Source organism: Ciconia boyciana, chromosome 2, assembly GCF_034638445.1.
Source record: "Ciconia boyciana chromosome 2, ASM3463844v1, whole genome shotgun sequence".
In the NCBI taxonomy this organism is placed as follows: domain Eukaryota; kingdom Metazoa; phylum Chordata; class Aves; order Ciconiiformes; family Ciconiidae; genus Ciconia; species Ciconia boyciana.
This window is the reverse complement of record NC_132935.1, coordinates 140,958,772-140,974,468: the sequence shown is the minus strand read 5'-3', so window position 1 is coordinate 140,974,468 and position 15,697 is coordinate 140,958,772. Positions and strand designations below refer to the sequence as shown.

The 15,697-nt window shown below is 35.5% G+C and overlaps 1 protein-coding gene across 3 annotated transcripts in view; it reads right to left on the bottom strand.

Moving 5' to 3' along the window:
* Positions 1–15,697, bottom strand: part of SLC25A13 (solute carrier family 25 member 13) — a 102,505-nt gene that overhangs the window by 21,427 nt on the left and 65,381 nt on the right. For all 3 annotated transcript variants that reach the window (XM_072854241.1, XM_072854240.1, XM_072854239.1), the window contains 2 exons: positions 10,600–10,652; positions 9,471–9,551 (listed from right to left, as the gene is read on the bottom strand). In XM_072854241.1, the coding sequence (XP_072710342.1) occupies positions 9,471–9,551; positions 10,600–10,652 (134 nt within the window). The remainder of the gene's footprint in view (positions 1–9,470; positions 9,552–10,599; positions 10,653–15,697) is intronic.

Here is a 15,697-nt window from a genome sequence, read left to right as displayed (position 1 = left end):
TCATCATCATAGTATGCAAGTGTCTCATAAATATTAATGGTATTTCCTCTCAGTGCTCCTGTGAGGAAAGTACAATGACTCTAGTTTTACAAGAAGGGGATTTGAGGTAAAGAGGTTAATTGTACGCCCAGTGTGTGTGCCCCCCTAGCTCAAACACACACAACTTGTAAGAGTCTCCAGATATCCTGATCTGCAAATCAGTAGCTTGAATCACAATAGCATGGCTTCTATCTTCTTTCTGAGTTTTTGCATAGTGAATGCAATAAAAGAAATCTCATCAATCTATTTTTTTCCAGTCTCTTCAAGGTGCTAGTATAAACTGTTATGGAAAAAAAACAGACAAAACATCATCAGCACATCATATCCCCCTGCTCATTCATTCTGTTTGGCCAAAAGTTGAAGAACATTGCCTTCTTGTTTGCTAACTTCTGCAGTTGAAAGTGTATCTCCTTTTAAAATTTTAAAATATGCTCCCGAAGGTCAGAATTTGAAAACTATTTTTTTGGCCAGAATAAACACAGTTTCAGCTCAGGTTGCTCAAGTTTAATGATTTCTCCACTAAGTGTCACAAAAATCAACTTTATAGACTGTTTAATATAAACAGTTCCCAGTAACACCCATTTTTCTATACTGAAGTTACAAACTTGAATACACTCAACTCTGAATTCCTTATCACCTCTTCCAATCATTTTTAAAGAAACAAATAATCTGACTGTAAAAGCAAATCTATTACTTCTCAGTTATTATCATGTGATTAAAATAAAACCTGCAATTTTGAGTTATTTATAGGAGTAGATACCTAGAGGTACTGCATAGATAATTATCTGTAAGGGCCCATATTATTCTGAAAGAATTTAACATTTGACCTAATCACAAACACTTATGGACTTGTTTGATGTAAAGCAAGAAAATAAAAGGGAAATACGTCTGTCATCCAATAACTCCTCTCCTCATAAACACATAGCCAGAAACCTGCATGCCTGTAAAACGTTCAATGTGCTTTAACACATGAACAGCTAGCTATGCATCCACACACATGTGCGTTTTTAAAAACAAGCCTTTTTTTTTTTTCATTTTTGCAGTTCTTCAACTCTGCACTTGGTATGATATCACCCAACACCTCTCGATGGCAGTATAGTCTTGTACAGTAATACAGTACTGTCTATCACATGCCTCCTTCTACTTTCCTACTCTACCAAACAGAAGGGAGAAATAGAAATAGTTGAGGGTTTTTTTTTTGTCCTTTGGGAAATAAAACCCACTCTGTAGTGAAAAAAAATTACTTGTTTAACAACTCTCTAGTTTAAGAAGTCAGAATATTTTCTACTTCTTCACATGTTCAAATCACCTTGTAATAAACTTTACTGGAAAATAAACAGATTTTCACCCCCGTCATTACACTAAGACAAGAAATTCCTGTTCTTTTAATGTAACTGCATTTTGTGCCCTTATGAGATTAGATAAGAAGTGAGCACATCAGACCCAACTCTCCTAGCGCATTCACATCTCCATTTGAAAGCTTCCGTGTAGGTTCTGAAAAGAATACAGCTTGCAATTTAGGAAGAAAATTCTGTCTTTTCCATCCCAGAAGAAAGTACTAGATTCTTTTCCTTTCCTTGCTACTGACCATCAACTGTTCTTGTGCCTCTAATTAACCTTATTAGCTACTTCAAATCATAGCCTTTTTCCTGTTCTCATCTATGAGCATTTAGGGTCAGCCTCGATCTTTCTTTTGCATCCCATACAACTTGTCACATATCACCTTTTAAGGCTTTATGGATGAAGAAAGGATTACTACTGCTATTAGAGTGTTAATATTTTCCAACAATATCATCCAGGGAAAGCAATTATGGCAATTAATGGCAACCATTAAAATACATAAGCAACATATTATATAATTATCCAAAATCAACCTCTGCAAAAGAAATCATCTACAATGTCTTGGTTACTCATTCAATTTACAAAAAGACAAGCAGGTACAAGTTCCAAAAATTTTAGTCAACTGTTTATCATGTTCAGTCATACCGAATATCGTACACTGACTGTCCCAGGCCCTTACTCCTTGCCAGTTCCAGATGCAGCTTGTTTTCCTGTGCGTTTGCTAGCATCCATTAATCCTAATTAAAGTCAAGCTTCCTAGAGGGCTGAGCATTGTACAGACACAAAATAAAGATTGTTCTCTGTCATTAAAAAAAATCTAAATTAAAAATGCACTCAAGGGATGCAAGAATGGAAGAATTACCATCCTCATTGTATAATAAAGGGCAACTAAGGCACAGAACTATTAAATGATTTACCACAAAATCACATACTAACTCTACGACAGAACAAGGCTTAGAGGCCAGATTTACGGAGTGCCACTGCAGTGCTTCAAACTACCTCTAAAAGTCTTGGTGTTTGTATGGCAAAAGATCCCAAGAGCATCAGATGAATTGTGCTGAGCTGCTGCAGAGGTGATTTCACTATGGACTTGCCTGTTACCAGAAGAGCTACCGAGTAACAGACATTTGTCCAAAGTGACTGTTTTTCTTATAGATTTCAAAGGTGACAACCTTAATTATGTGGCCCTGTATGTCAAGGGCAAAGCATACTGGGTTCTCAAAAGCTTGGTTCTGTGTTACCTTTTTTCCTGATAAAGCCAGGCTTCAAAAATCCAGACAAGCCATCTCATGCTATCTTGTGTCCTCTCGTCTGTGGTCCTATCTATACAGGATCCTGATAATGCTCTTTAGCAATGGGAGTTCATATAGCAAATACCTTTTCTTCAGATCACGAGGAGATTTCCTGAGCCCTCAATCATCTGCTTTTCACTACCCCGACCAGGCTAGCACAGAAACAGCTTTCATGCTGCTCAGGCAGAACTGTGTTTTTCTCCAGCTAATCTTTCTTGTCTTCCGAGGACAGACTTCTCTTGGTCTGGCTAAGGTTTTGCTTTGGGCAGCTCAAACAGCAAACACTGCTAGAAACGCAGAGTCTTGTTAATGTCCAAGTGTACATAAAATGTAAAGCAAGCTCCTTCAAACACTTACGTAAAAGTGCTCATAAACAGAATTGCAATTAGTCTGAACAGAAGTACATTCCTGCTACTGCTTCAGATAGATTTCCAAGACTCGCATACAAGTTGTGACGATTTCCCTACAACAGTTTATTAATGACCTGGCTAAACAGAAACAAACAGGAGTATGGTTTGTTTATAAGCACTGACCAAGTCTGCAGTGGGAAAAAAATTAAAATTGTGGATTTGATATTTTCCACGTTATAGGTAATTCAGTTCTCAGAAGCCTCGCCAAAAAATCAAAGTGGAGCCTACTTGATTGGCATTATAAAAGCAATTAAGTTAGAGACCTGTCAAAGATGTTAGCATTTGGCTCTGTCTGCTCCACTTGTCTATTTTGACTAGTTGTAGAATCATCTAATGATTTACAGACCTTTCAAGTCTTAAGGCATGGTAGCTGTATTAAAACTGTGACCCATTATTTCTTGGTCACATCATAAATTACTGTGACATCATAAATATCTTCCTTTTTCTCACAGAAAGCTAGATTTTAATTCCTGATTTGAGTTTGAGGCTTTGGTTTTGGGTTGGTTTTTTTTAACCTGCACTGGTAAACACTAAAATATTTTACTGCCTGTAAAAGAAGTAGTAATAGGAGAAAGGGATGTGTAATAAAATACAATTGTCAAAACAATTATATGTTTTAAGCTGTAATGTATGTTCATATAAAATTTTGCAGTCATTATTTCTAATACAATAGTAAAAATTTAATACATTTCAAATGGGAAGAATTCAGTTCAAAATTCAGTATGTTGGAAAAAATTGGGCTTTTTCATAGTTCAGAATTGTCCTGTTCTGCAATCAGAAACATATCAACCTAAACCTATCCATCCTTCCTTGTTTCACAGTTTGAAAAAAATTCCCCTCTCTCCCTTTCTCTCTCTCTCTTTTTAGGGGAGAAGGGAAATGAAAAGGAAGAGGAGAGGGGAAGCAAAAGGGGAAAGCACTTCTAATTTGTTATGGGAAAATATCTTTGGAAAAAAATTAAAATTAAATTAACTAATCCAAAAGGAAAATTCAAAATAGAGTGACATCATGTTCTGCATAACTCCTTACTGCTTTCAGGAAAGGCCAGTTTAAACAGGTATGACTGGGTGAAAAATTTCAGCAAACTATTTTTTAAAACTTCCAAACCTGCAAGGAAATGTGGGGTGAGGTCAAAAAAAAGCAGGAACTCTACACCAGGAACTTCCCCACCCTTTGGTATAACCTCTTGGAAAGGCTATCATGTTACTGTATGTTGCCTTCCCAAACTTCATTATAAGGCTTAAATATAAGATTAGATTAAAATTAATCAGAGACAATTAAAACAGAGCAGTGTTGAAACACAACAGGTTTGCAAATGTGAAGTTAAATTTAAGTCCAGATCTAGCTGGGGTTTTTTGTACCAAAAGATTACAATTAGTTTAAATTATTTTCAGTATGCTGAAAATAACTACAATTACAGTGGTTCAGAGGAGAAAACCATACTTTAAAAATACCTAATTAATTATAGTATATTCTGTTACATTATATTAATTACATTAAATAGACTTTAAATCTAATTAATTTATTTAACAACATAAATTTTACATAAAAAGAAAATAGCTTTAAATTTAATCAAGGAAAAAAAAAAAGTATTAGGAGCTTCTGAACCTTTCCTTAAACAAGAAATGTGAAAGTTGGGCTTTTACATGTGCAGGTAGAACTCCCTTTGAAAGTAATGGAAGTTACATTCCCTGACTACAGGGAGAATAGACCTCTGAGAATAAATCTGTTAAGAGTTCAAGAGATCTATGCCATTTGCTTTCAAAGCTAATATGAGCAATCATCAAGAAGATCATCATTACTTAACTATTTCAATAAACTAGACCAAAACTTTTCTGTGTGATAGCAGTTGTTCATTTTTTTTCAGATACACATGCAGAGATTTTTTTTCCCCAGCATATAAAATGCTCAGTTTCATTTTACCCTTACTCATAGCTCAGCCTTCCTTGCCAAATAGGATAGAATTTTATCAGATTTAGGTTTCTGAATAACAAAAGCAAGAATGACACCTTCAGTCTCCTTTAGCCTACAACTTAGAAACGTCTGAATTTTTGCAAGCAAGATATCTAAGAAGTGTGGGAATTGCAGTCCATCCACCCTCTACCTCTACTGCAATGCAACACAGAAAATGCAGCTCAGATGTGGACTTATCTTTATTACTCTCTGAAACATAAAATAAATGTTGTAAGTAGCTTAATAAAACTATTTGCACTGGATTGCTTATTTGGCACAATTCATCTGGACTTTCACATCACATTCCTTTATAAAAATTAATTCTGGACAGGATTTTGCACTTTCTAGATGAACTCCATCTTAACTGTATCTAATTTTTATGTTCCATAGCAGAGTGGAGGTTGTCTAAGCAGGTCCAATATGTTTTAACTTTATTACGATTACTATAAACTCTCTAGAAATATGACTAAAATTGTCTTGACAACTTAAATAAAAGCAGATCTGTACGGGGTCTGTAATTGTACTGTGCTACATGATTTAAACTGGCTAATAGTGAGCACACACTGAGCAGCTGGGAAGGAAAAGACTGCGTGTGCTCAGAAAGAGGAGGGAGAGCAGAAGGAAAGGTTCATAAAGCAAAATGTTTTTCCCTTTTCTTGCTGAACATTAAGCCTCCGATTTACCTATATAATTGTATTACTATATGCAGACAAGGCAACATGTATTATATAGCTATTTCTTTTTAGTCATGCTATAATACTTATTCTGTTTTTCTTAATATTTTGTATGTATTTTATGATCACTCTTTATTTTGCATCTTTGCATCTCTTTTCCAGTTACTTCCAGACACACAATGTAAATTTTTCAATTAAATGTGGAACTGCTTTATTTAAGGAACTAAGCAAAACAACTGTCTCACCTACAAGCTTAGTGTTAAAGGCAACACCTCAAAACCCCCAAAATAATATTTATGCCACTTTTACAAACAGAGTTTTCAATTGGTTAACATAACTCAAAAATAAGAATAATGACCAGTGCTGTATCAAAAAAATCAGGTTACTTTTCACAGAAGCTTTTGAGTGAATGAAGTTTAAAAGAAGCAAGCAGCTAAACTCGGTATGACTAGTGATTATTTTTTATTTAAAATATAAAATAAATTGAAAGACCGTGAAAAAAATCTTACAGAAACTTCAAGATTATTGCCACTGTAAAAAAAAGATTTCAGGTTGTACTTACACCTTACCCAAGATCATCCTTTTTTCAAAGAATCCCTGAAGGTAACTTCCAGCATTAGCAGAAATCAAACCTAGCATATTTGTGTACTTTTTCATTCAAGGAGGTTAAGTCAGATTTGTGGTTTAGATGTTCAGCAGATCCTGGCTCTACAGTATCATTACACTATGTCTTGGAACTGAAGCTTTTTACTAGTCTAATAATGATAAGGGCCATATAGGATTCGCACGAGTGATGAGAGTCCTAAATGCACCGCAGAGACCAGAGTTCATGGTGGGTGTCAGGCATTGTGCAAATCTGAAACTTACATATATTTTTATGGGTAACAAATACCATAGTCACTAGGAAAATTTCTTACAAACAAAGGAGATGGAAATTTTGACTTAGTCATTTACATAACAACCCTCTTAAAGATTCTGTATAAAAATATAAAGGTTATACTTTTAATTTATACCTTCTTGGGGGTCTCAAAAAAAAATCTCAACCAGCCTATCACTTTCATCTTCACATAATAAAAAGCTATGAAACAGGCTGTTAACTGAACTAAGTGCCACGAGGTCATGAAGTAAAAGATCTATTTTCTTCTTTTCTTCTTTTTTTTTTTTTTCCAGGAGAGAAAACAGTTTACAAAACAGAAAAAGACTTGTTCAATGAAACAATCAGCTTTAGTTACAAGTGCAAAAGTCAGCCATGTGTACTAATTCTCAGTAATTATGATGCAAAGTGAACTCCTTGAGGACTTAAAAGTCAACGCCTGGCAATGGTTGGGCAAACAGCGGAGTGGAGCTACTCAGGTGATACTGACCCCTTCAAAGCCCTTTGTGTTGCTGAACAACCCAAACCATCCAAGTATCTGCAAGGTCCTCCCTTTCTTAGGTATTAATGCTATACTGTACTTACAGGGCTGGTATTTAAAACATTAAAATCTAGCATGCATCCCAGCACACAGCCCTTGCATAAGCAATGAATACACTCCGAGGAAACAGAAGCACAGAAGAAGGACAATTTAAAATCTGTGTTTGTAACACAATCACAGCTGAGAATTAGATGTGGAGAGTGGAAAGGTGATAGGGCAGGTGTCTTTTATAAAACTTCTCTTAGCTGGCTGCCCCTTTTTAGACTCTAACACATCATGCACTCCTGTCTTCTCGCCTCCCACATAAGCGATTACTACATTGTGAAATGAGGCAAAAATCCAAGACTGAAAATTTTCAAAAGCATTCAACAGTGTCCTTACTGTTTCCACAGTGAAATCGCAGGTTTCATGTTGGCTTAAACGGAGACAAAAAGTTAGGCCAATACAATAATGAAAGCTATAGGAAAAAGCCTGTCTTGGGCATCTCATGTTATATGCATATATTTACACTATGAGAGAAAAATTCATCCCAAAAAACTAGGCACCACTTGTAATGAGAGTCTCTGTTGCTAGTCTGAATTGGGTTTAAAATTACAAAAAAAAAAACCCAAAAAAACCAACAAACCAAAACCCCAACAAAGACCACCTGCAGAAAAGACAAGTTCCAACCTATCTACCTGGCACTAGACTATGCCCTTAAGTGGAGCACTCCAGTTAAAAGAAAACTCAGGGCATTCTGCCACCGCACGTCTACTGCTACAACTTTATGCAGCATCTCACTGTTAATATACATTTCAAATACCAAATAGGACAAGCCAACATTTACAGCATGTTTAAAATACGTCTGAAGCCACCTATCTCTTAAAGCAGATCCTTAGTTTACAATGAACTACTGGCAAAAAGCTTGCTGCAGCATTCTCATGAATGACGGGTCTCTGTAAAGAGTGCTTTTTGTACTGCATTAAAAAATTCACAGCAGTCTGTAAAAATAAAAACTCTAGATCAAATGACATTTTAAATGAAAATTTTGCTGAATTCTCTATGGCTGCTATGTTCATAAGACTTTTTATTAGTGTAAGGGGCAAATACTTTTTACTCTGCAAGCACTTTATTGCATTTTTCCTTCATTTACAGCATGCTTTTTATTTAGGGCTTTAGAGACCCACATTCTTCTCCCCCCCCCTTTCTTTTTTTCTCCCCTGAATGCTCCTAAAGTTACAGAACAAGGGGATCCTACCTGGCAGTCTACAACAGGTCAGTGATCAAACAGAAGGAGCAGTGAGACAGCAGCCAAATCCTGCCCCATCTCCTGAGAATTACAGAAAGCCAGGGCTTCTCAGCCTGCAACGCAACTGAGCCACTGCACCCTGAGGCTTAGATAATCGTGGTACGCTTTCTGCAAGCACATATAGCACTAATCTCTGCACCTACTGAGGTTAAGACACAAGCATTTGTTTTTAAGTTGCTGCTCACTGTAGTTTTCAACACAGGTAGAAGCTGCTTGAAAATGTGATCTCATCTGTCTTATGACAGCAGAAACAAAGATAGATTGAAAATATACCAACATTGCTCTGCCCCAGTGATCAAAGCCAGTTTAAATAAACAGTGTTCTTTATCTGTAAAGTGCACTGGCCTTTGAACAACTATTCATTTTACCTAAAGTATTTACATTTGCTTGAACAAAATCAATACACCAGATAAAGTAAGCTGTAATACGGACAGAACTAGACCAAACCGTGAAGTATTATCATTTACCCAGTAATATGCCAGTTGTTCATTAAGATATTACTTTGTGCAAGCAAAACACTCTTAAAAACTTAGTGGGTTTTAAATACAGCCTACATTCAGGAATGCATTATGTACTGAGTTAACATTACACAGCCTACGTCTGCTATGAACTCAAAGAAGCATGAGTAGTTTTTGCCATTTCAAAAAGCCAGTATCACTGCAAAAAGTGAAAATTAGTGGGCGCAATAACACATCAGGAAAGAAGTGACGTGGCAGAGTGGGTGCCACAAAGTAGTTACTAATTATTAACTTCTGGAAAGGTTAGCATGAATCCTCTTTAGGCCATAAGCTACAGCCAACGTGAATAAAGACACATTCTTTATTAAGGAAACAAACTCTAAGCTGTGAGAATTATACAGCGCAGTTAAAAGGCACGATGCACAGAAACATTTACCCTTTCATCAAGAACGGCTGGCCTATCTAGGAAAGAATTGAGATGCTCTAGTAGAGTCTGCTCTTGAACCGGATCTGTGGTTAAACAGAGGCCTTAGTCCACATAGTTACTCTTACACACTGCACTTTCATGAATCTCATATGAAGGAAATTAAAGATACTTACACAGCCACCAGCAAGAATTTCTGCAGCCAGTGGGACAGAGCCATCTTTAGTCATAAACTTATCTCTCACAAAATCATTAACCTTAAAAAACAAACAGTTATGAAAGCTAATAAATTAAAAGGTTGGAGAAAACACTCATCAGCTGCAAATTCTGTGCAACTGAAAATACAAACACATCCATGAAGCTACCAAGCTAACAGATATCAAACAAATCTTAGATTTTATATTAAATATTGTAAAGCTGACTATGTGTTTCTTTCTAACAAAGATTTGCAGCATAATTCAATTATTTATTATTGAAAAAAGATAACAATCAGTAAATAAAATCATTATCTGAAAATTAATGATAAAATCATTTAAGATTTTAGAAATGCTTGCTACATTTACAAATTTAAATATAATTTCAAATTAATATCAGAATGTTCAATAGTGAGTTTTAACACAATAGCAATTCAATTAACAGCATTAAGTACATTTATTTTTTTAAAATGCTTATTACTAGCTTTGGCGAATACAAGCTTATTGGTGAATAACCAATACATTAAGATTGGATTATAGTAAGAAATTCTTCAGTGCCTTAAAATCATTCAAGATATAACAAAATTACAGAAGTAAAACATTTAGGAAAAAAAATGCATGCAAAGAAGTTCCTTTCTTACCAACACTTCACTACATGCTCATATTATCTCCTGTTGCACTAGAGTTAAACATACAGGAACCATGTGGAGATACAAAAACAAAAGCCCTCCAAGTCCAATAAATAGTTATTCATTTTTGCTAAGAAGTGAAACCAAAGGCCTGCACTACTAGCAAATAAGCAGATGAGCTGAACAAATTGAATAAGCTTGTTATATTTTGGAGCGAGTCCAAAAATAAGTTTTCAGTAAGATTCTTAAAATGTACATATATATATCTGCATGTGACTGGTATGCCCCTTGTAATGTTCACAAGTCAGATATAAACAGTTGCTTTGTGCTTTTTGTAATTAAGTTTGTATCAAGCAAAAATGATGGAATACACTCTACCATGTTGCTGACACATTAAGGATAAAAATCCTTAACGTGCTAATTGTAATTAGATGGACTTCACAATGTGGAGAAATGTGAAAACAATCCATTTGCAAACTCACAGTAAGTTTTATGGCCTTCTCTGGTGCTACTCCTAATAGCTGCGGTAACAGACCTGTAACACGGAAATAGAGAATTCAATGCATCGAGTAACTTGGTATTAACTAAACAAATCAACAAATATATGTAGAGATCACCACCTAGAAACAGGCAATTTTTACAGCAATTTTGTGTTATTATATTTAATGAGAGTACTTAAACATTCCATTTTGAGAACAAACTTTGTGCTACCACTTCAAGTGCTACCACTGCCTATACGTATTTGTTTCTTTAGCTTTTTTAAACCCGTTATATTAGCTCACTTTACGCTTAAACACTAATACAGATTTGCCAACTATGTTTCAATACTCTGTCCTAAACTAACATTTATTTTCTGCATCTTCACATAAAAATTAAGACTTTCTAATTAATTTTGTGAGATACACGATGCATCCACTTCAAAAATCACGAGCGCAATACCTTTTTCTCGCAAAAACAATGCCATTAGATGGCAGGACCCAAGGGGACAGGAATCAAAATAATGCAAAACATTTAAACATGTATGACTGCATTCTTGAGCTCTTTGTCCAGCTGACTCACCAGTTCTTAAAACAAAGGAAGCTATGCTGCTTTCTTCCCAGGTATGGAATTTCCTATTTTATTTTGTTAGAAGTGACGTGCTACAGAACTGGAAGTGGGAATCTCTGACTGCCGGCTTAACTTGCTTGAAGTGAACGGTCGATATTTTGTAAACTTTTGGACCACACAACCTAAAAATACGCAAAGCTTACCAACTAAGCCTGGGGCTACAATGGTGTTGCAAGCATTCATCAGCATAACAAAATTAGGACACCATTCAGAAATGTGAGAAAATCACCCTGACTAGAGTTCCTGGTGCAGACCCCCTTTGTTTTAGTAGCTCAGGCAGCACCTTTGGGTGCCTTCTACAAAGCCTGACATTTTCACCTCTCCATGGTTTTATTTTTGGGGAAAAAAACAACAATTAAGGTTCCACCTCTAAGAGCTAACTTGCTGAAAAGCATTTTCCCAAAGAGCTAAACATCAGAATAACAAAGAGAAAAATGTACATGCACTGGATTAGTGTATTCTTCCATCCCGCTACCATCCATCAGCTTTACTGGTTACTACTGATGCTCTTAATAAGGAAATGACATTGGAGAATAGCACCATTTGGCTTGTGGTAGCAGGAGGGCCAGCCATATTTATACACTAATGCCTTCAAAATTTTGCACCTGTATTAGCATTTTTGTTTTTCAAGTGTCAAAAAGAGTAATTAATTGCATATAGAGCTGATGCACATATACACCTAACATTTACCCAAGACAACTATGTTGAATTATGATCATATGGCTGAATATTCAAACAAAAGAATACAGTAACACTAAGTTCATACACAGTTGCTCAAAAAAAAGAGATTCTGCAGAGGAAGTTAAATTTCAAAATTTGAATTTCTTAAACAGTTTTAGTTGCACAGGTGACTTGAATCCAGACTTCAATGAAAAACCATTAAGAGAGTCAGAATTGTGTCACATTTTCTGTAGCACTACAAAGAAAACACAAGGATATACAATGAATAGGATTTTTTCAGTTTTAGCCTTATACAGACAAAATTATCATGGCAGTTACAAACTGCCATGATATTTACATCTTGCTATAGGACAATGTGTGCTATAGGACAATTTGTATAGACATTATGGCTAATGAATTTGTATCTTCAGACATTAAAAAAACATTCAATTTACTTTACAAGCACACTATCTGATCCTAAGCCTAATCCAGTAGAATTAGAGCAAGTCTGTAAGCAGATATGTAATTCCAAAAGAACCTGGAGTTCATTGATTTTAAAATCACTTATACATATATTACTACACCTAAGCTATATATAACATGACTTTGAAGTTATATCGTATCAAATAAATTACAGAAAAAGACATTCTAAAATATCAAGATATAAAATTATAAAAACAGTCCAGTTGGAGATCTGTATGAAACTCCAGTTTTGGAAGCAACATAAGCAGGACAAATCAAATTAATTTTCACTAGACTGATCTGAAGATAGCCTTTTTACAATTTTTCATTTTTCAGCTCCTAAGACTTTGCATTTGTAAAGGCACTTGCAAAATCACAGGAAAAACATGTTTATCTTGGCTCAAGTTATTTTTTTCCCATCCGGGCCATTCCTTTTGCACTCAAATCTGAATGGGACTGTTACAACTCAAAACTTTCCATAAAACGTCAATGTACAAGAGAAAGATTAAACAGAATAGGTAGAACTTACAAAAAAAACCTCACCACCAAAAAAACCCAAAAAACCCAACTGAACAACCAAAAACCCAGAGCATTTTTCTCTTTTTCTATTTCACACATTATTTTATAGTGTAAAAGTGCTTTGTAAGTTTAATTACAGATAATGCTGTGTAAGTCTACTGCAAGATAGCATGCAGTATTCTAAAAAAGGTAGCATTAATTTTAATACTGCATTTTATAGCCTTGCCAGATACCAGCTAGACCTACTGTCTCCAGCAGCTTAGTAAGGTAGAGGGACTCTTCATTTGCTCTCATACCTATGTAATAAAGCTATCTGTAAGTGGTACCTGTGCATTCTATACATTATGGCTATCAACACTAAATTATCTTTTCTTTATCCTTTTGATGGGAGCCCTGACACATTGTTGAAAGATTTCTGAACATGATAAAGATGACAAGTTTTGGAAGAAAGAAAGCACATCAAGGGACACATATGAAAATGTCACTTTTCTGTTGGGGTTATCCTGACATGCTGGGAATTTTTCAGTGTTACTATGCATTAGCAGATCAGCGGTATGACACATGCACAGAGGTAGGACAGGCTTAGAAATGTCTGACTGTCTTAAAAATGTATGCCTCTTATAACATCAGAAAATAACATTTTGCACATAGGCGGCCTGCTAGTATAGTATACAGCAAACATGTTATTCAACCCATTTTTATATATCCAAGACTCTTTAGTAGCAATCACCATGTACCACTTCATATTTCACACACTATCGTAGTAGGACTCTATGGGAAGGTGAAGGTATATGCAAGAGAGAGCACCGAGAGCTGCATTCAGAGTTTGCGACATCATACAAGTTACTTTCTGAAAGCAGTCTAAATACATTGTGAATATACATGCAATAGTGCATCCAGTCCAGCTGCAGTGACGGCACTGAGTAAAAAAAAAAAAAAAAAAAAAAAAAAATCTTACTTGGCCAAAGTATTTTTTCAGATGTCTAACAGTAAACTTCAGTTTTATGCTGTGTAACAGACATGCTTTTCCCTTCATATGAGAAAAACCCACTGACTGAAGGAGTAGTTGCTCAGTCTAGGTAAAATATTTGAAACCATTTGGACATCTGATAGAAAGGCGGTAAAAGAATACTGCCGAATTTTTCTACTACGCAGTTCACACAATAAATTGGACAATTAATCACCAGATGCCATTCAAGCACAGCTCCCTCAGACTGGAAATGGGGTATTTCTTGACGATTTTGTGCTTTGATAGAACTTTGGGGTAGGAATAGGCTTGTACTTCCATTCTACAAAAATGGTACTTCATTGCATACTTCTGGAGGAAAGCTCCTGTCATGGTCTTGTATCATTAGCATGGGAGTCCACCAGTAATAATGAATTTGGATGATTAAAATCTAAGATTAGAAGGCATCTGGAGTCACTGCAGTGCCAGAAGCATCATTGGAAGAAGTAAAACTAACAAGTTCCTTAACACTTAATGATCACTGATAACAGAGTCTTCCACAGCATTTCCTGTCTTTTTCATCCTCTAGAAGTGGCATTAACAGCATGGCTACTGAACATTTTCATGAGATACATTTTATCTCTGGTACTTAAATTTCCCATAGAATTTCCATCAAGTGTAGGTGAAATAATCTCTATTACATGTGCTGCTTAAGACTGTGAAGCATTCTGTGACTAATTAGGTGGACTTCTGATTAAAATCATATTAAGAAATGTAGGTGACCTCATCAGTTGAAAGAGATGTTGACAAATCACAGCTTCCAAAATTTTCTTGTATTTGCATATATATAAATACATGTGAGTTTCTAAATATGTATTTCAGGTATAAATGTAGACACAACAGTAAATTATTGGTATATGAGATGAGTATTCTTTTCAGCCATGCTGAGAAAGAGACAGATGAAAAATTTATCTCAGATGTACAGTCTTAAAAAAAAGAATCTAACAACACAGCATTCAAATAATGCATATTATAAAGATTCTAGAGAGGTTTATATCATGTTTGGGATTTTTTTAAAATCAAAGTATTTTCTCCATGGAAACACTGATTATCCTTAGAACCAAATTCACATTAAACAAAATTTAGCGCTCTCTTTATATCCACAAGATGGTGTAATTTGTCCTTATATGAGATGGTGGTTTAGAACATGGTGGTTTTGCCCTTTTCAAGTTTGGAATAAAATAATGATACAAAAAAGAAAAATCAGTTCACTTCATATCACCGGATGGAAATATGTGCCTTGCGTTAAATATATCATCTGAAATGGCTGAGTTCAGAGCAGGGTTTATAATTCCTGCTTGCCTTCCTGCAGTGAGGCATGGCAAAGAGACCACTGCTCCAAATGTCTCTATTATAATTTTTTTAAAAGGTTTTACTCCACTATTCAGCTAAGCAGGAGAACTCTACCAATGACTACTCCCTCCTCCAGTGGGCAAACACCTCACGTATACTTAACTCTGAACCCACAACAATGTAAGAAAGAATACCAGTTACCAATAAGCAGCAAAAAGTAACATACTGTGTAGTCTGTCTTACCTAGTGTAGTATTTAAGACTAGAACGAGATTACTCTTGCTATAACTTTACTGCATTAAATTGGGTGACTATACTTATGTATAAAATGTTCCTTTCAAATTTTCTTGTCCTCTCAAGCTTAACTGGAAACCTTCATTCTGCACTCAGTTGCTCAACTTTCTCCAACATGATCTCCTTAGAAATCAAGCAACAGCCTGAATTTAGCAGAACTGCACAGAGGAAGCTCCACGTTTTTAAGGAGTTTTCTCTATTTGACTCAGGGTATTTAAATCAGGGTGCCCTTTAAGTAGA